General features: G+C 42.6%; 1 protein-coding gene across 1 annotated transcript in view; it reads right to left on the bottom strand.

Moving 5' to 3' along the window:
* IKZF3 (IKAROS family zinc finger 3) overlaps positions 1–16,459 on the bottom strand; it is a 34,355-nt gene extending 17,896 nt beyond the window's left edge. The window contains exons 1-3 of the mRNA XM_062017904.1: positions 16,386–16,459; positions 11,503–11,556; positions 9,889–9,999 (exon numbers count right to left, since the gene is read on the bottom strand). Coding sequence (XP_061873888.1) covers positions 9,889–9,999; positions 11,503–11,556; positions 16,386–16,392 — 172 coding nt within the window. The 5' untranslated portion in view covers positions 16,393–16,459. The remainder of the gene's footprint in view (positions 1–9,888; positions 10,000–11,502; positions 11,557–16,385) is intronic.
* Between the last annotated feature and the right edge of the window lie 4,808 nt (positions 16,460–21,267).

Genomic DNA, 21,267 nt, shown 5'->3' with positions numbered 1-21,267 from the left:
GATTTTCCGCCACTGCCTCCCACCAACAAACCGTCCTTCCACTCCAGCTGCCAGTGATGTCCCACCAAAGCTCAGGTTCTCTTTGGTTCGCATGTAGGCATCTGAAGAACCTCAATGGAAAAGTTCACCTTCTGATGCCTGAGAACAACAGACAGCAGAAGGCACTACAGAAGAGGCCTTTTTTTTTTAACCAAATATGTGTTAGGAGGTTTGGATTTTTTTCTGTCCTAACACACATCTGTTATCGCTCAAAGTCTACTCTGCCTTCCTGACAGCAACACAGAAGAAAGCTTTGGTACAAAGCAGGCTGAGGAAAAGATGTCTTAGGGCAGGTCAACCTGAAGTTAACAAAGTAGTTGCAGTGGTTTGACGCAACCAGAGTCCTTGTTCAGCCTCAATTTTTGCTCTGCGCACACAGGGAACACTGAGATCAGGAAATTGGCATCTGAGTGGAAAGATTTGTAGCTGTCACTTAAGAATCGTATCAATATATTTTAATGAGATTAGGGAGTCTCCAGGCTTTACCCAAAAGGAAGGCAGATGTAACTTCAAGTAGAAAAGGGAAATTTAACTGATGAAAGCCACAATTATCCCCAACAAGACTAACAAAGCTGAAAAAAGAAGTGCTACCATCTCTTCTGTGCTTAGAAACGTTAAAGGGCTTTAAGAGGGAAAAAATAAAACCCCATGCATGGTGTCCAGCTCAGGTAACTATTTTTTCTTGAGGCAGTTCATGAAGGTAATATACACTGCAGAAAAAAAGTGTTGTCGATTTTACACAACAAAGTACCCGTGTGATGCGTTAAGGCTGATGCACATGGTTTCATTTCCTGGGGAGATGATTACAAGATGAAAGACGTACTCCAGAGTAATATTTTTGTTTCACCTGAAACACTGTAAAAACAATGGGTTCTGGAAAAAATCCAAAATAAAGCTGTGGTGGTAACTTCAGACTGAGTCACCACACAAACGGTGCTCGTAGCTGTTCTAGAAAAGGCACGAATAAAATGGTAGCAAACAATTAGGACAAGTTGAGTGCTATCTTAGCTCTTCTCTCCAAGAGGAAGTCTCAGGAGGAAAAGCCCCCAGTTGCTATATTTAATCGAAGACCTTAGCATCAAATAGAAAGAAAAGAACGTAAGTTTTGTACTGTTGTTAAGCAAAGTTTCTCGGTAGTGTTAAGAAAAGCACAAAGAATAAAAGCCAGAAGCTATTAAAGACAATGGCACAAAAGGGTGATGTTGCTCAAGTGTTTTACAAGGAGTGGGGTCATAATCATGAAATCCTCAGCACATGCAAAAAGTCAACTGGGTAACAAAGAAACTTAATCATCTTAATGTGGCGTTTTAATGATGCTGCTGATTTGCTATGCCAATTCAGAGATAATGAGCCCCTAATGCTACAGATGTTCAGCCAGACTAAAGAAAAAAAAAAGAAAAAAGAAAAGCTTTTCTTGTATGCCATTTCCTAACTATCCAATTAAACAAATTGTGAAAGCATATAAATAGTTTACCAGGTTTTGACAGCTGTTAATAGGATTCAGATGCCAAAGAACAAGAAAGGAGTCAATATGTGTGCACATTGCAGGATTCCTGTGACTACCTGGACTTGACAGGTATTAAGTGATGATTCATCACTGAGATCTCCACAATTCTCCCTAGAAAAAGCAGCCTCAACCCAAAACCTAGGGCATGCATACTAGAATTGGTCCCCTCCCACAACGCAAGATTCCTTTACGTGAAACAGAACAGAGAAAGTCAGTAGATTTTCCAAGTTAAAGGCAGAATCCTGCATGTTTATGAGAAAATACCTCTACAATGGAATTAATGCACTGTAGGGGAAGACAGGTCATGAACTAAAAAACATCCATACTCCTTAGTGAAGAAAGGGAGGTTTGCAGGAAACCATAAACTGAGGAAAAAAGTCATTTGTTCAGTTTGTTTTTTTAAATCAATGCTATACCTAAGACTTTTTCTTAAACAACAAGAAGAAAACAATTACACATGACATACATAAACATACAAAAACCTGGAGACTGTAAGTAATGGGGGATTGTAAAATGTGAAGTGACACAACAACAACATTTGTTTTTGTTAATAACAGAGGCAACACAGTCAGAGATCAGGCAATTTTTCTTCATCTCTGTCTTCTGCAGCCCTGTAGATATCAATTCAAGGGACAGGAGAGGAGTTCAAGGCTTTTTGGCCCAACCTGGCTTTGTTTCTTCCACTTGACCCCAGCGATAAGCTCCGTTTTTTACAACAGCAGGGATGCTTTTATCAGATCACTGTTTGCCAACAAAGGAAGAAGCAATCACCTCGAAGCAGCATCAGCTTTCAACTAGACAGCAGTGGCAACAGCAGTGACACAGAGGTAGTGGCCATTAACATGTGCTTCCTCATATGGTGCGTACACCAGCATGACTTGTCCCGCTCGCTTGGGTGTTCCCACTGCTGAGGCGCCCTTTTTGTGTCACTACGGACCAAAACAGGTTATTTGTCACTAAAAATCTCAAGTACTGCATTCAGCACTTTCATTCTACAAGGCCCTGGAAATCCAGAGATTTCACTTCCTTTACTTACTGAAAATTATCACTTGGACCTATTGGTTTTAATTGAATCTTTGTGCCTTCCAGTATTTTCTCAGTACTGTTGTTCAGTATCCATCTTTGTACAAAAAACCCAAGCACCTACTTTGTTTAGACACTGCATAAAGCATGCTTAAGTGGTAATTCCTAAATGAACCAGTGCACTATGCACCTGGTGGAAATTTCACATCTAAAAATAGGAGAGAAACTTTCACAATTCCCCTTTGTGGAGTGCATGCTCTATGGTAATGAGCTGCCTTGTTTTTATTGTGGCTTGAAACAAAAATAGAAACAAATCAAATTTAAATGTAGCACAGAGAATTGGAAAGGGGAAAAAAAAAACCCAACTAAAAAAATAAACCCCAGGCATCATTTTCCAAGCACTCGGATGTGTATTTTCTACTTCATTAACACCAGTGTCTTTCTAGCATTAAAACACAGTGTAATTTATCTAGTTGTACAATTAATTACAACACTACCACCACAAAATCAAACACACATCATCTCCAAGCTCATGTGAGCCAGCATACTTGAATTACATAACTGGTTCTTAAAGCATCTTATCTAAATACAAGGGGTTTTCTTACATAAGATGTATATCCCCGTGCAAAGCCCGTCTCAGGTGGATTTTGTGTCATTTGTGACACCTGTTAACATTGTCCCTTCCAATATGAATATCTTTAAAGTCTCCTTCTTAAAAAAACCCAACCAAACAACAAAACAGAAAAAAGATGAAACCGTCCAAGTTCTTCCCTTCTGTTACGGTTAAGATAACATCACTCGCAGAAACCATTTCTAAAATTACAATTCCTAAAGTCCAGAAAGCCAGATACCATCACAACCGTTAAATCAGACTTCAATTAGACAGTTAATCAGAGAACATCTGGACCTAACAGTCAGACTGAAAAAGGCCACATGTTAAACTCAGATAATCGCCTTCATTAGCTCTATCAGGGGACCTATTACTAATACGACCACTCAGGCACGAGCGTCTCTGGTCAACTGCTTCTTTAAATGAACTTCATATCTGGGAAGCTGAATGTGTAGTTCCATTTAGCCTTTCTTAATGCATCTCCCAGAAGTCTTTCTTACAATGTAATATGCTCCTGTACTTGATACTAGAAAAATACAATACGAAGAGGAAATAGAATAATATGAAGAACGGGGAAGTTTGTGATAAATATCAATGGAATTTTAACACCTCTAGAGCTTGGCTGAGGTGTCGCTTCAAAATCCTTGAACATTGGTCTGCACAAAACTAACTGTATTGATTTGATTCAATTATACAAAATAATTAGTAAATAATGTAGATTCTGAGACTCAAATTTTAGATTACAAGCCCATTCTCTCCAAACCAAGCAGGTTTTGGTCAAATATTTGTGTGCTCTTCTGCACACGTCTCCAGTCCGTGTTCCCTTGGTAAGGTCCAGAGTCAGACACCCAGCCCGACCCTGACCAGCAGAGGGGTGGCCTTGCAGGGTGACACTTCCCTGAGCATCGATCAACCTCTTGTGCAGAAGGCCAGGAGCATCAGCATCTCCCCAACTCACTCCTGGAGCTGATGTTCCTGAAGGAGGGGAACCTTGGCAACTGTGGTGCAGCAACAGTGTACAACAAGAATACGTGAAACTGAGCTCTGAATTAAAGAAAGGTCATAACAGCTTCTGCAGAGCAGTGCAAGGTACAAGAAGTGGAGCACTTGAATGCAGCATTATGGGAGAGAGTGTTGAGAGTATGGCAAAACTAGCCTCAGGTACCAGAAGTAAATCATGGCACCCAGAACTGATGCAAATTTTGCATAATTCCATTAAAAGTTACTCAATCACAAGACACGAGCCCAGTGGAAACCAAGCTTCACCAGTTCCAACCCTCATGGAACTGTTTGCTGCATTTCAGCAAAGTTTTGACTCTTGTGGATTTATTTGTGCTTTCTGATACCTTTTCCAGCAGCACAAACAGCCATAAACCTGCCCCAAACTCCCTCATTTGACACCAAATGAGAGTTTGGGGGCAAAACATGAGTCATCTTAATTAACTGATTTCCTTTCCACCAACCTGTATTTATAAAAATGGATTACTTTTTACAATGACATGTAATTTGAGTTCCTGGGGCCGTTTCCTTCATCTTCACTTATTTCCTGCTGGGGGAGGTGGGGAGGGAACACACCACAACTTATCTGCCCTGGATTACATTTTATCTCAATGTCAAAGCATGTCTGTCACCGTTAATTTCAAGGAATTACTTTGTATTAATCTGAGATACACATTGTAGAACAAGCAAAAGAAACGTAGTTTTAAGCTACTCTATGGAGTAATGCTGCCCATCCCTCTCCTTCCAGCCCTCCTCTGGTCTGATGGCTTACACTCACAAAGCAAATATCTATTATCAAATATCTTATAAAACCAAATTCTATTTTCTGCTGACTACGATGAGTTCATGAGAATGAGAAATAGCTGCACTCCTCCGATTATTTCAGGGCAACCAGCACATTGGAGTTTGTGTCTCAGCCCTGGGTGCTCAGGGCCATCCCTTGTGCGGGACAGCGCGAGCTGATGTCAGTCATTCAGCAGCTGTGGTGACACAACTGAGGGTGTTGATGTCACTGAAGGTGCTTGGCAGTATTCCTGTTGCTGACAGTACAGCACCATCAAGCTAAGTCAGGAGGATCTTTGGTTGACAATACTCAGGTGCAACTTTCAGTTCAGGCAGAACCACCGGAGCAGAGCTCTGACACAGTTAAGCAGCACAGACTCCTTGCCTGGTTTTAACACTTACAGAAATCCCCTGTCAAGTGAACTTCTGCAGCACAGCACCGCTGATGTTGCGAGATAACCCTTGAGTCCCATGAGCGGCAGGGCTCGATCTGGGCTTGGGAGATGTAATATTCTGATAAAAAACAGCACTTCCTTTTCAAGCAGATAAGTGCGTGAGCGAGCAGCACCCCTGGAGCCTCAGCATGCACCCAGGCAAGGGCTTGGCAGCCTCTCCTGTCTCACTCCAGCCTTTTAACCGTCCCCTTTTCACACACCTAAATGCAGCAGCAATTAGCATCCATAAACCACAAATGTGGCTTCTACTTCTTTTTATTTCACAACCATGAAAGCTAGCTAACATTCATAACACCCCAAAAGTTGTCTGCCTCACCAGATGAGGGAATCAAGACACAAACACTTGGGCTCGACTGTGACTCCCATAGGAAAGAACGTGGCACTTTCAAAATGTCTCTTTTTAAATTAAGGATGCCTCAGCAGTGTCCAGCAAAGGTATGAGTGGCAGGGGTGCATAAAGAAACAAGGGAAATTAAGTGCTTCCTCCCCTATCTGTCTCGGTGCTTGTCTCTTTTCAGACCAGATACAGGAAGCATCATGGGAACAGCATATTTTTATGGTTGCAGGCAAGTACACACCATGTGCACCACAGCATGCAGCTTCCATTCCTTTCAGGCAATTGTTCTCCATCAAGCTTTAAATTAACATAGTATAGCCTTCTGTCTGATTGTTCACTCTGTGCTTGGCAATGATCACAGCTGAAGCCCTCTTAAATGGGACAGGTCAAGTTGCTCTTGAATCGCATCTCACCTTTGCCAGTTGACCCAGAATAGACATGTCACAGATAGTGTGTTTGCATGTGTTCAGAGAAGTACAAATATGGAAGTTTGCTGGAAAAGTGGGTTTTCTTACAGCAGAAGAGCACCAGCTACTATGACATTTCAGCCCAAGAAACTAGTTTATTTAGTGCCTTTATGAAGCTTCTGTAGCCTTTTGAAAAGATCAAAGTGACACTTTCTGCAGACCCAACAGAAAAGGCTCCACCAAACTAGAGTTAGACACCATCTAGATTTGACCAGGCTCCAGCTTCTGCTCAAAGGCTCAGAACAAGTCCCCATGATCAGCATCACCCATTAATCATGCAAGGTGCACAGAAAAAAAATGTGTAGTCCAAATAACTAGATTACTACTTACTATGAACGCTTAATGAAACATGGAAAAAACAGACATAATTGTACCAAAGCAAAACACGTTACAGACATATGAAGGCAGTGGAAAGCAGACTATCAACTGCTGGATCTCACTCTGAGTCAGTGGCCGCATGTTCCTACAATAGCCTTCGGCAGACAGCACAGACGCTGTGGGCATGGATCAGATCATGCAGGGGTTCAGGATTAGAAAAAGGGATTTCCTGTGATGCAGGCTATCATCAATGATAAATTGTGGGGATACTAAAGAGGAACTGCTCACTCACAAAAGGCATAGATCACGAGAATACCACAATTAGCATTTATGAGAGGCACACAAGAGTTTTTCATGATTTCTCTTTTAAACAGACAGACTTTTCAGATGTAGGTATGCATGTAACCCACTTCCCAAGAGCCATCACCCATACGGATGGTATTTCTATTCTGTCATTCTGGAGAATACTATGTATTAATTTTTTTACCAGGGGTAAACGGACAAAAGCTGGAACACAAAAAGTTCTACTTAAACATGAGGGAAATACTGTAAAGGTGAGAGAGACCTGGCACAGGCTGCCCAGGGAGGGTGTGGAGGCTCCTTCTCTTGAGGTTTTCAAAACCCTCCTGGTCATGTTCCTGTGTGATCTGATCTAGGTGTTCCTGCTTTAGCAGGAGGATTGGACTAGACGATTCCTAGAGGTATTTTCCAAGCCCTACCATTCTGTGATTCTGTAGTGATCCCCAAATGATAGTACCCACTTCAAGGCAGAGCTGCCAGAATGTGGCTCCACTCATCTAGAAGACAGATAGTTATGGACTCACGAGGACTGTTTAGTGACCAACCTAGATGCTACTGTTCTACAGCAGGCATGAAATGAAAGCTAAGGTTATTTCTGAATATTAGTATCCAACACCAATGCACCTACTGATAGTCACACAGCTTTGAGTACTAGTACAGTGTGCTTAAATATCGAAGATTTATTGTGCTTCCGGTACCAGAATGACTGTAGAGAACCGTGTCTGAAGCAATGAGGTAAACACAAGAAATATATTTGATCTTGTACCAAGATCAAATATATTTGATCTTGCACATTAAGATTTCATAATGATCTTTTTTGTGCATTTAAACCAGCTTCCTCCTAGCAAGCATGTCTTTATTCCTACAGTGAGAACCAAAGACTAGAGCACTGTGGTACTGAGTACTTAGTCTATAATGGATAAACTCTCTTATGGTAAGGGAACAAAGCTGAGTGAAACAATGATTTATTGATATTTATAGCTTTATCTTTGCAATGTAAAATTTCAGTGTTTGCACTCCAGAACAACTTTCAAAGCCAACAGCAGCAATATAAAAAAATGAATGGTGTAGTAGAGCAATATGAATGGAAATGTTGTCTCAAAAGCATTTCAGTTGTACCTGCCTTAAACATATGGAAAGTGCCTGAGAAATGGCACTGAAGCTGAAGGGCACAGGACAGTCAAGGAATGGAAAAAAAGACTTGCTCAATGCCATGATTCCATTGGAAGGTGGGAAGCTAGAAGTAAGTTTTCATGGAAGGTCAGTATGAAGGGGTTTGTTGAAAGAAACCCTGTCCTGGCTTCCAGTAGCCACAGCTTGACCAGGAAGAGTGAAGGGCAGGGATGCCAGCAAAGCATAATGGCATAAGGGCTGGATATATAGCTGAAATGTGGCTGTGAATATTTTGTATGCTGTGGGATCTGAAAGAGAGATCAGATGCCGTGGATGTGGAAAAGGCTCAAGTGCTGCATTTTCTGTGGAGAAAAACCTTCAACTTCTTTTTCTAGGGTAAGTAGAGCAGAACTCACCTGCTCAAGCTAGCTCCTAAACCGCAGACATCCACACTAAGCTACTCTCCACCAAGTATAAATGGAGTCCTGCTAAGCAGCAGCTCCTCTGGGGATGTGAGGCATGTCATCCTAAGCCAGACACCCAAATTTGGTCAGAAAACCTGCATGCTCTCTCCATCCACTGTCAAGAAAGGTCAGACACCAGTACAGCTCTAGATATGGGTGCTGTAGATACCTAAGTGAGATTAATTCCCCCTCCTCATGGACTAGTGCAGCTCTCCCTTGAGGGTTTTATGTTGGTTTGTGCTTTGTTAATAAACAGATTTAAGTTTAATCTGCAACAACGAATTAAACTTCGATAAGAGTTTAACACCTGAACATTTAATTTTAGTCCAAAATAAAGTTATCAGTTTTATGTCACAAGGAACACCCAAGGCTACTCGGGCAACCAAAACAGAGTCGATTCTTTGGTGATTTACTTAAGTCCTGTGATATGTAAATACTACCTCAGAACTACTAACCAAAGCCACAGGCATAATTTGTCTGGACAATGCTGTACTGCCATGGATATGCAGTACTTGAGGCAACATGAAACTGGTAAAACACTGTATGTCTCTTCCCCAGTGTATGTATACCACATCCTCTACCGGGCAACATTTTTCACTGTTTGTGGTTGAGAGATGGCATAAATGAACAGGCTCGGCTCACTGGCAGGAATGTTTATTAATGCTGTGATTTCAGTTGATGAGCTTCTAGGTCAAGGAAGAAACTAAAAGTCTCTTGGCTCTGCCCCTATGTCATACACACAGGTACAAATCCTGAACTCTGAGAGCCTGTCAGAGTGATGAGTCCAGGAGCTGCTTTTTTAACCAAGTGAAGAAGGCCTACTAGTTTTCAAAGATCCCCAGAAATATGCTTTTTATGTAGACTTCCTAAATAAAAAATTGTACATATTGTTTAAATATTTTACTCATACCTGTGTCTTCTTTCAGAGTTCTGTAGGAAAGCTTTGCTGTTCAAATTAAACAATAAACATGGTAAACGGACCAACCTTCTGTTCACTCACAGCTTAAAGCACAGCATTGCTGCTACAGCCTGAAATTCTACAGGGCTGAGCTGCCCTATGAATTTGAGGTAACTCGTCCTTTCAAAAAAACACTTCAAATTGCCAAGTTATTTTTCAAGTGTCAGAATAGCTCAACAACATTAATTAAAAGTGCAGCCGTAACACCTGCATTTGTCATACACAAGCTACTTTGAAGAGTTTGTATGCCACCACACACATTAAAAGAGCTCATCCCATGCACATGCTTTTTCATCTTGCAGTTCAAATTTCACAAAGCGCATGTGAGGTTCCCTTGTAGAAAACAGTTGCTCCTCCTTCAGATCAGGGTGAAATACTCTAAATTGTAATGGTATCAGAATTCCTTTTACAGACAAATTATGATCCAGAACAAACTTTCTAATCACTCTCATAGCATAATCAGGAATAAAACCCCAATATAATATTATTATTTCAAAATTCATTCTCCACATTACCTCCTGCTTCTTCATTAGACTGATTGTGTTCCTTCATATCTTCCTCATTGTCCATACTTTCCATTTCCTGGGATTTGTTCAGGTTACAATCTGTCAAAACCTCCTGTCCTTCTGAAAACAAACAAACAAACAAACCTAAACTATTTATGCTCCAAGAACATTTCCAGGTGATTAGCTCAAAGCATCTGCAGACCCTCAGTGTTACTCTCAGTGCCCTCAGTGTTCTTCCTGGAGCTGCACCTGTTGCAGTTTGGTTGAATGGATATTATTCCCAAAGTCACAGACAAGCTCTCAGGCAGGGGCACGTACCTTTCATTAAGTCTTATTGTTTTGCTCTGATTTAAGTCTTTTGGAAGTTGCTCTAAATGACAATAATACAGGAATAAACCCAAGCATATGTAACTCTGTATCTCATATGTATTATAACTGCAGCTCACAGGTAAGCAAGTCAGCTCTTCAGAGCACAGAAAAGGAATCACAGCTCTACTTTGCTCATTTGGGCAAAATAATAACCATCCTGGCCTCCAGCCAGGAAACTGCTCAAGCACGTTTAATCGGAGCCTCTCTGAACCTTGTTGCACTTCTCTGCTTATTTCACACACAGCTTCTTAAACATCAGCGTTATCAGAAAGTTTTCTGCCCCTCACTGTGGCAGCAGTATGTCCCATAAATCCAGGCCTCTTTGCTCTGAAATCAAGCCCGATTTTTAACTACAATGACATCGATTTGGGTGAAGTTTTTCAGATAAAGTCTCTTTCGTAAAATCCATAATACAGACTAACTCAGTATCATGCATCTTTCTGTACATATGAGATCAGTATTTTGTTTTAAAAACTATCAATGTTTTCTTTCAACAATCCTGTGAACTTTTGAAGCTCACAGCAATGTTGTGTCATTGTCGTTAAAACTGTTCAACTTATTAACGGTTGGAGAGTAAAAAATCCAATCTTTCTGGGGTAATGGGATGAAGTTGGAACACAAAAAGTTCCACTTAAATATAAGAAAAAACTATTTCACTGTTCAGGTGAGGGAGCCCTGGCACAGGCTGCCCAGAGGGGTTGTGGAGTCTCCTTCCTTGGAGCTCTTCAAGACCCACCTGGAGATGTTCCTATGCGACCTGATCTAGGTGACCCTGCTTCTGCAGGGGGGTTGGACTGGATGATCTCTAAAGGTCCCTTCCAACCCCTACCATTCTATGATTCTATGATTCTCAAGTTAAACATTACACTGCATCTGAAAAAAGCGGGTTTTTTTTGTTTATTAAGAAAGTAAAACACTTGTCCAACTCACACAAGAGGTTTGTTTTCATGTTTTCAGAAATGCAGTCAAGCAAAAAAATCACATTATTTTTGCTTCCCTAATCAAAACTTTCAACTTTCTTCTGAAAACATTTCCCTTCCTCCCATAGTCTTTTTTTCCCTTTAGTATAATTTTCCAGTTTTATACTGAAGTGCCAGAGTTTTACTTCAATTCTAGAATTTACTTTTTGCCTTTAATACCTATCTTAATACCTATCTTTGTGAATCTCAGGATGCTGTAATTCACATGTTTTTCTCCATTTAAGATTAAAATTTCAAGAAAGAGCGAAAGAACATCACAAGAACAGCACAGTACCTGCACCCAAAGGCTGTTCCTGAGAATTGCTTAGGTCCATTCCTGCCTCTGAATCTGCAAAAGACAGAACAACAGTCGGAGTTGCTTCATATTTAGAACCATTCAAGACACAGCTATTGTAATCTTAGAAATTCCCCTTTTCTTTATTGAAAGAAAAATTAGAAAAGCCGTATTTTCAAAGAAACAAATCACAAAGAATTGTTATGGTTGCTTGCTCAACTTCTTTGCATTTGGAGCACTGCCATGTGCCCAGAAAAGGGATTAAGTCTCATTTTCTAACTTAAAAAAAATTCTAGAACAGAATAACTTACACTTTTCACATCTCATTTTGCACCCTGTGAGCACAGCAGAGTGGTGGTTACTCTATACGAGGCTAATTTCCACAACGTACAAGACATTTACACATTCCTTTTCCAACACAAAGGGGGAACCCTGTCATCCCCACAAGATCTACCTGGCTTTCACAGGAATGCAAGCCTAACTCCCAGCGAGAAATTCTGACAGGGATCAAATGTCAGGCATTTTTAAAGAATTTGGCCTGATTTCCAAAAGCACTGAGCACTCAGCAGATTGTTCTGAAGAAAATCTAAGCTGTGAGTATTTACAGCTTCCACTCCAATGCCCAAATTTAGGCTGGTGAGTTTAACTGGAGGCACAGACATGACCTGTCCAGTTAAGTCTTTACTTAATGCCTTGCTGCCTTGACATTTCACTGATGGGAGGGCCGATTTTCTTAACAGCACCACACCTACCTGCTTCCTTCTTCCCGTCTTTCCTCTAGCTTTTTTCCCCTCTTTTTTTTGTCTTTTTTTCACATACCAGCAAATCATTAATCATCTTTCAACATAAAATAATAGCTCCAGTACTCATAAAATTCCTTCCTGGCAGTTACATAACAGAAATGCACAGGCAGTGGCCATGAGGTGTTAACCACTAGTGACATTTACCCCATAATTATCTGTGTATGGAACATTTTTGTGGTCTCTGCAACGTCAAAATATAAAGCTGTATTAAACTCTACAGTAAAGTAGCCTGGTACAGGATGAGGCTATCCAAAACCTGAGTGATGGGTTGATGCCTCCAACAAAAGAAACTCAGAGAGGGGAAAAAAAGATAACAATCCAACCAAGTTTTTACTCCTGATTGGAGTCAAGTTGGAAAGCTATTAGAAAGATAGCCTAAAATCACATCAGAGCTCCTATCTATCCATGCAAATTTAGCAGGAATGCAAGCTTTTCAGTGTCTCTTATTAGAGATAAGCACATTGCCTTTTGTCATGGTCATGGAATGACAAACAGCGCAACATTTTTACTAAATCTCTACTTTTAAAACAAATAAATCAGATCAAGGAACTCCATAGTTATGGCTCTTAATTTGTCTTTGTGTCATTTATCATACCAGGAAAAGCGAGGTGCAGAGAAGCGAGCAGACTAATTTATACTGCAAAAAATGATGAGGAAACATCAGTACATATACAAAGCACATGAACAAAATTCTCTTTAGCATTGATTTGACTTTTACACTTAATAAAGTGTACAATAACAAAGACACTTAAATTACACTAACCTTTGTAACTGTGCAAATAATTAAGCTTTGGGCAGGACAATGAAATCCTCATTATTCTGTGATACTTGAACTCTATTTTAATTGCCATCAGAAATCTTGTGCAGTTGCCCTGTTTGTCTGATAAAGCACTGAACTGGTCAAAGCCCCGGGACTAAGCAAAAAAGGTGCCTGAAGGGTAGGGGGAGAGGCATGACTCGGAAACTGCAGCAATTCTGCCTTCCCCAGGGGTTGCCAGGAGGTCTTGAAATGAAGAATTAAAGCCCCTGTGCCACTGCTTCAAATCAGAAAATTCTGCATCTATTCCTGTGTTACCTGTCTTGTTTTAGAAGCCATGCTGTTGCCCTGAAGGTCCCCCAAGTGTGGTCACTCCACTAAGGATGCACTGGAATGCTGCAGCATCCCCAAGCAGTCATCCTGCTAAACCACAGCTACGGGGTCCTTTGCCAGGGAACAGTGCTGCCCAAAGCACACGACAGCCCAGCAGGACCTGACCCTCAGATGCTCATCTACTTCATGCTGAGATGGATGCCTGTTCAGACACATTTTGTTGAGCTCAACAGTCAGTTCCTGTCCACGCCAGGCTGCTGGGCAGTACAACCCTTCTGAAGAGATAAGAACAACGACACAAAATGTAACGTTCCCCTTTTCTGTTGAGAAATATCTCAGTCCTTGTATCACTTTCAAGCCTCCAACATCCACTCATCACTACCTGCTTTAGCAGCTTCTTACAGCCTTAGCAGTCTCTTAATATTTAAACCCAGGTCTTTCCCAAGTGAAATATTTTAAGGCAGATCCTTCACTGTGTCACCTAAGTGTGCTAGGAGGAGACAGCCTAGGAAGCTTCCATCCCCAAATCCGTACAAATAAGACCACATTTCTACCTAAGTTCAGAAAAACACAACACTTACAGAACACGTTACTCTTCCCAAGCTTCAAAGATCTCCACGGACTAGGGAGCATGGAAAGAAGACGCTTGTCCTGCGCGTGCTGCAGCCGATGCACGACGCACACTTACAAAGCAGAAGTAAAATTCATGTGCTTTTGAAACCAATCCTTAGCCATCCTCTGTTCTACACCAATAGCCAAAGTGAGCAAAAATATTCAAATAGGTTGCCAAAAAAATGCTATGGCATTTTACTAATTGTATTACTGCTTTATCCTGGTGTGGGCCAGTTAACAGAAGGAAAGGAATAGCCTACCTGTATTTTAACCTACCTAAAACAGACATTTTTCAAATAAATTATAACAGCCTTCTTATCATGGACACAGTTATAGCCAAGGGGATACAGGACAGGAGGAATATCTTGAATTATTATAACCTTACCTGTTTGCCTCCGAAGTGAAAACCAGAACATTGCCTTTATACTGCCAGCTGCAGTTTTCAAAGCAACAGTACTGTGATGGGGACACCTTTGGAAATCCCAGCTGTTTAGTCCTTCTCATACAGCACATGGAGCAAGTGCAGCTTGTTTCCTTGTCTCTGAGCTGCCCAAAGAGGCACAAGCAATCCACACACTAAATCTTGGCCCCTGCCCTAAGGTAGTCCCCCAGAGCTTCACCCCTGAATGTTCGCAGCAGAGTTGTTTTGCAGTGTACAGCAACCTCCCTCACTCCACCACAGCTTTCACCTTCAGTCCTCCTTGTACTATTAAGGAGAGAAAGTCAATCTAATATCCCCAGTGAATGGCCACCTTCATCATATACAGTCTCAGCAGCTTCCTGAAGAAGGCACCTGGACCAAATAAACATTTTGCAGGGTCCCTCACACTTTGCTGCTCTTAAGCACCACTTAATGTTTGAAAGGACACAGGCGTTCAAAGTGCACGTGTCATTTTGGGATGAAATCCTTGGTGCATAGCTAAGGATTACATTTTTCTCAAAACCTTCTAAAACCAGCAAGATTATTGTCTAATAATTCAAAATGTTCATCCCAGTACAGCAAGTGAAAATGATGGTGTGAGATCAACTCTTGTGATCTTTGCAAAACCAGTCAGGAAGAGATGCAACCAAATTGATTTCAGATTTTGGCTTCTTTGACCCAGGTCTCAAGCACCTACTTTTGCCAGTGCCCATCTCCCAGTCAGTCACTGGGAATGCTTCTTTCCCTGAGCACAGAAAATCATGGACAGCAGCGTTGCCCCATTGTCTTCAATGGCAATTTTTCCACTGATTCCAGTGGAATCAAGATTTTCCCAAGACCACTGGAAACAACAGCACTTGGCAGTTATTGTACCCATGGAGAACACAGCACAACACTTTTACATTAACTTCATCCCAAACACAAGCTCAGGTACATTAACTGATCCTCATAACACCCATCTTCCCCTCCAAACTAAACCCTGCAGGATTATTTGCATGCAAACTTGAACTGTGCAAGAAATAGGAAGACCAAAAAAAGAGACTTCTTAACTAATTGCAGATGTAATGTCAGAGACATGCTCATTTCCTAACCAGAGACTACATCGACATACCTAAAGAGTTTTCCTTCTCACCCAAAAGACCTCCAGCGGATTCGACTTGATCAAGAAAAAAAACAAGGCTGCATTTCTAAACGCCAAACTGCTACCAGACCCATTCTTTCAAAACATTAGCTATGTCTCTCAAGATGAAATATTCTCGATTTAGTCAGATTCTATGAGAGTAATGGTTTTACAGAAACGTTTTTAAAAGATCTAGCAAAGGAGAATACTCTTAAATCGGCAGCTGCATCTAATGCAGAATAACCAAAACCTCAAGTCACTGAGACACGGAGGAATCTAAATTCATGCCCTTAAAGCGTGTTCAAATAAAAATATCCACCTCTCAAAATATTACCAAGTGACGCTTTGCAGTGCCTCTTCATCAGGATTGTTGAAAACACTGGTAATTTTGTTTTTCTTCAAAAGCACATTACACTGTAGCCCGAGACTAACTCGCAATTTGTTTTTTGCTGGCTCTGAAAGTTGTGCATCTCTTAAAGTACGTTCTACGAGTGAAAAGAAACCAACACACCCTTTAATTCGTTAAAACCTGGAAAACAAACGGAAGATAAAGCAGGCTCTCAACCCCAACTTCATCGTACATGTCGTGTTGCGTCTGAAATTAAACAGAGATAGGGGGAAAAGCCCCATTCGTTTCCTGTTTAATTGCAGCGCGCGATTAGATTCTCCTCCAGAGATGCAACCTGTCTGCAGAAAGCACTGAAGAAGCCGCTGGGAAGTAACCGGGAGGTGATGGTGACGATCGGTGATGGGGAGCAGCGGCGGTGCCTTCACACACTCACCCCCCCGCTTCGCTTCCAATACCCGTCCCGGGAAAAGCCTGGGGTCATTTCTCACCTTCCATGCTCCGGCCACGGCTCCCGGCTCCGCCTGCCCGCACGGGCTCGGGGACTGTCAGCGGAGCTCCGGGCTCTCGCCTCTCTCCGTCCGTCCCGCCCGCCGCGGGCAGCGCGACATCCGGCCCGGCACGGCGGCGGCGCTGGGCGGGCGGAGAGCGGCGCCGGGCGGCGGCGAGCGGAGCCGACCCCGGCCCCGACCTGCTGTTCTGAGCTAGCAAAGGGGAGGCCCCAGCCATTTTTGTAGTACCTGCGGCAACAGGGTGTGGAGAGCATCTTCGGAGCGTGGGCTGAGAGCGGCCCGGCGAGGGCTTGCGGGTCAGGCGTGAGGCCGTCCCGCAGCAGAGCCAGCGGCGATGGCCAGTGTGCGGCAAGCTGAAGGTGAACCCCGGGGAGGCAGAGCCAGGAGCAGCCCTGCTTTCACTACAGCACACATGGGGCCAAAGTAAACACCAGAAGCCTGCACTTCAGAGAAAACCTGCCTCTCCACTTCGTGGGAGATGGGTTCTGTCCCCACCGTCAGAGGCAGCTCCAAAGTGCAGAAGACATGGCAGGTCCTTAGGCAGGGAGACCACCAGGAATAGGACCAAGGCCCCTCTCAAGACTGATATTGAGGGGCTGGAGCATGTCCAGAGATGGGCAACAAAGCTAGGGAAGGCCTGAAGCACAAGTCTGATGAGGAGCAGGTGGGACAGGTGGGGTGATCAGCCTGGAGAGAAGGAGCCTCATAGGACACAATGATCACTCTCTTCTTGACGGGAGGTTGTGGGCCGGGGCAGGGGGGGTGTCAGTCTCTGCTCCCAAGTGAAAAGTGATAGGACAAGAGAAAACAGCCTCAAGTTGTGCCAGGGGAGGATTAGATTGGATAGCAGAAACAATGTCTTCCCCGAAAGGGTTGTCAAATCCTGGTACAGGCTGCCGGAGGGCCACGGTGGAGTTCTCATCCCTGGAGGGATTCCAATGCCATGTAGCTGTGGGGCTGAAGGACAGGTTTTAGCAGTGGCCATGGCAGCACTGGGTTAATAGTTCTACTTGATGAGCTTAAAGGTCTTTTCCAATGATTCTGATTCTAAGGTGACCACACACAGACCCCCATCTGCCCATCACATCTCAAGCTGAGGCAGCAGCTCTCACCAACCCACACCTCCACTGACAAGCACATGAGACAAGAAGCGTGTTCCCTTCCTTCCCCCCAGCCCCCTCAAGCAAGAAGCCATTTGCCAGCCCCTCCTGCAGAAGAGTCACCAGTCAAAAACCCTATGTAGCCTTTTAAGGAGCCCTCTATTTTTCAAACTAAGCGCTAACACCCGGAACACCATGGAAAAGCTTGCAATGACTTTGGTCAGGTCACTTAAGGGACAGCAGCGATTCATATGGAGAGCTCAGCAGGGTGACACGGGGCTATTTTGCGTTGGCAGGCTTGTGAGTCATTTTATTTTACACTGCGGAGCCCTTATGAGAACTGGCATGGCAATTGTGCGCTGCGATGCCCACACACGCCAATAACTTCTTTCCTACATCATTTCCTTTGTGTGCAGTTTTGTCCTGGCCCTGTTTACACATCACATAAACATGGTAAGGCAGCCTCAACTGTTAAAACAAATGCCACTTTCTCTGCATTATTCGTTAAGGGATCGCGCTCCTCGGACTGTACCAAGTTAAATGACTGAGATAAGAGTAAAACAAAACAGGTTAAGTCAGATGATTTTCTTAAAATAGCATCTCTGTATAGAAGAAGTTACAAATTGATTAATAAATTAAAGCAAATATTAATTTAGTCAGGGAATTGATAATGATTTTTGCACACCTACGTGCAGACTTCTCAAGCGAGGCTCACTCCATGCAGAGCTCAGAGGGACCTTTGAGCAGCCTGACTGGGTAGGGACATCCAGCCCATGGCAGGAGCTGGCACCAAGTGATCTTTACAAGTCCCTCCTGACCCTCTCAAACCCTTCTATGAGTCACCAGGAAGCACGAGCTGCACTAGACCAACACAGTCTTGACTTTATGACCTTAGCACTTCGCTTCCCCCAAAGTCCAGAGCTACTTTACCAAGAATAGGTCTAAAAAGGCCTAGGTCTCAGATCAGCACAGAACAGTCCATACCTGGTGGGCCTGGATGTCAACATAGCCTGTGTTTGCAACTCTGACAAGCCAGAGACAGAGCAAAAAAAGGAAAACAAACAACTCAAGATGATAGAATCATAGAATCATAGAATGGTAGGGCTTGGAAGGGACCTTTAGAGATCATCTAGTCCACCCCCCCTGCAGAAGCAGGTTCACGTAGATCAGGTCGCAAATGGAAGAAAACAAACCAACCAAGATGGAGGAAAACAAACCAACCCATACTGAGGACCTCCAGCATGACTCAAGCAGGACCACTGCTGGGCCCTTGGGGCTATTTCTGCATCAGTTCGTTACAGGTTTCCATCATATTCTAATTTTGGGTTGGGGATTTTGGCCCTGCAGCTCCCCTGTATTTTAAAACTGAGAAATTAATGTTTTAGGGTAAGACTGATAGAGCCTGAGTGCATTTTTGCTCATTTACTCTATATTTTTTTTGACAAAGGAGTCCAGAAACTAGTATTAATATCTGTGGAACCTGAGAATCTACAAGTTAACAGGTGGCGAATGAAATTGTGATCTGACCCGACCCCTTGGACACAAAATCAAAGACAATGAGTGTGAGTTGCCATAGCTCAGGTACATGGTAACAAGGCAACAGCATGGAACTAGGATTCTCCAACTCACTTTCTGCTTCTTAAACTGACACTTTTCCATCACTTGGAGAAAGATTTTGGAAATGCAGTGTTAAAAAATGTCTGTGGTAATCAAGCCCGATTCCTTGCTATTCCAGGCAATCTCTGTATTGCCCTCCCAGAACTATTTCTTAATTGGACAAGTTTCTTGCTCCTGTGAACTTTAAGGAAGCCCTGGAATCTTCTGTGTGATGATCAGACACTTCTTTCTGTTTTCCATCCCAGGATTATTCACAGCCATTTTCTCTTGCTAACAGATTTGTTCTCAAGTTTAAATCTTCACCTTCCCTCACATTTACCATCAGATAACCAAATCATGTCTCCTCTTTGCTTTTATTTTAAGTGCAGAAATCAAAAGAGCCTGGGTTTGTGAGCCTATAAAAAAAACGCCACTCTGCTCATCGTGCCCTCTTTTGCATCATCCCTGCTGCAGATTACCCACCTTAGTGACAAAACTGATGTTCTGCATTCCAGGTAACATCTCTCCAGAGCCTTGCACAGGTCATTTACTTGACCCTGTCCTCCTGGAAACCTCTCGATGTATATCCTAGGATAAAATATTTGCCTTTTTAATACCTATTCACACCATGATCAAGTTTACCATAGATTTTTTTGTTCCCCTCTCTTCTATCATTTCCTACTGACAGAGCTTGTAGCTGTTAGCGAGACCAGCTAGTAATTCATAAAGATATGACTTCACATTTTGTCCTATCAAATCCTGCCCTGTTCATAAAGATAGCCAGCTTTATTTCTTCCTTGCCCATCCCCGAGCTTACAAATCCGTAGTGAATATTTGTCAGTCTGTAACTTAGAAACATTAAAGCCCTGAAAATGAACGAGTCGTTTGACTGAAGACGCAGACCAGGAGCCTAAGTTTGCAAAGATTCAAAACTCCAGACAAAGCTTTATAGTAAAGACACTGTTTTATAATAATTAAGAAGCTGAGGACTGATGGGCTGTGTAGGACAGTTATATGGCAATAGGCTGTAAACACCCTTAGGAACAGAGGATGTTCAGACTGAAATATGACTAGTTCATGGCAGATGCGTTAAAAACTGAATCATTTTGCCTATATGCTGTAAGCGTGAAATGTTAACTTTGAGTAATACTGAAAACATTTAACACATGGGAACGCTGGATCTTTTCAGGTGGTCCCGATTATGAACTGTTCAGCAGCTCAAGGAAATTAAAAATGAAAACCCTGACATAGTTCTTGTACCTTAAGCCACCAGCAGAGAGTTAGTACCTTGGTCTAAGGAAGAAGAAAGCGAGGCTGCTTCCTTGCAAAGAGGGAGAAGTGAAATAATGAGGCAGTGCACACATTTAGCAGGGCAATAAGTTTTGCAAGACATGAAATGAGAGGGACACGAAAATGCCACCAGGCTTGAGTAAAAGCGTCTTCCACCAGTAATTTGGTACCTTCTTTTTCACCCTGCTTTTTTTTCCCTGCATGCTTAGTTAAAGAGAACTCGTAACTTCAATGCTTCCATGTCAAAAAAGTACATAATTGAAACTTTTTTTACAGTAAACTTCAAAAATAACTCTCATTCCTGTGTTGTCTGGTTCCGTATTTGTTATGCAAATACTATTACATCATTTTTGGACACTGGCATGGTGTTGGGCTGCACCATTAATATGACTCTAACTAATTACCAGAGGCTGGGCCACACTTCTTGATCTTGAGTGTCTCATGGTGCGTGAAGTGGTCGAGTGCAAGTAACCCTCCCATCCCTGTTCAGCTTCCCAAGTATTAACATTCACTCTAGAAACAAAACATTTCTACTTTTAAAAGAAGTCATAAGCGAATCTTCCAAAACATGTAACTGACTTAAAAACCACTGAGTACTTAAAGCAATAACACGGCGTTTGGCTTTACTTTCGAGCCAACAGGATATGCCTGGCTCTTAATTTCAGTCTTTCTCACAGCAAGTGGCAGGAATGGTTTGGGGTTTGTGTGTTTTTTTTAAGCTGAAAGTACGTGTCCCATAATGACTCGTTCCAGAAACCCGCAGCTGAAGAACAGCCTGGCGTGCAAAGCTTGCTTGTTAACCTTGAAACGTGGAGCTGGAGACACCAGCCCGGCTGTCCCTGTGGTTACGGCGCAGGATGAGTGCACTGCGCAGA

Source organism: Colius striatus, chromosome Z (assembly GCF_028858725.1).
Source record: "Colius striatus isolate bColStr4 chromosome Z, bColStr4.1.hap1, whole genome shotgun sequence".
NCBI classification, from domain to species: Eukaryota; Metazoa; Chordata; class Aves; order Coliiformes; family Coliidae; genus Colius; species Colius striatus.
Note: the sequence above shows the minus strand (reverse complement) of the source record. Positions and strands in the feature narration are given on the sequence as shown.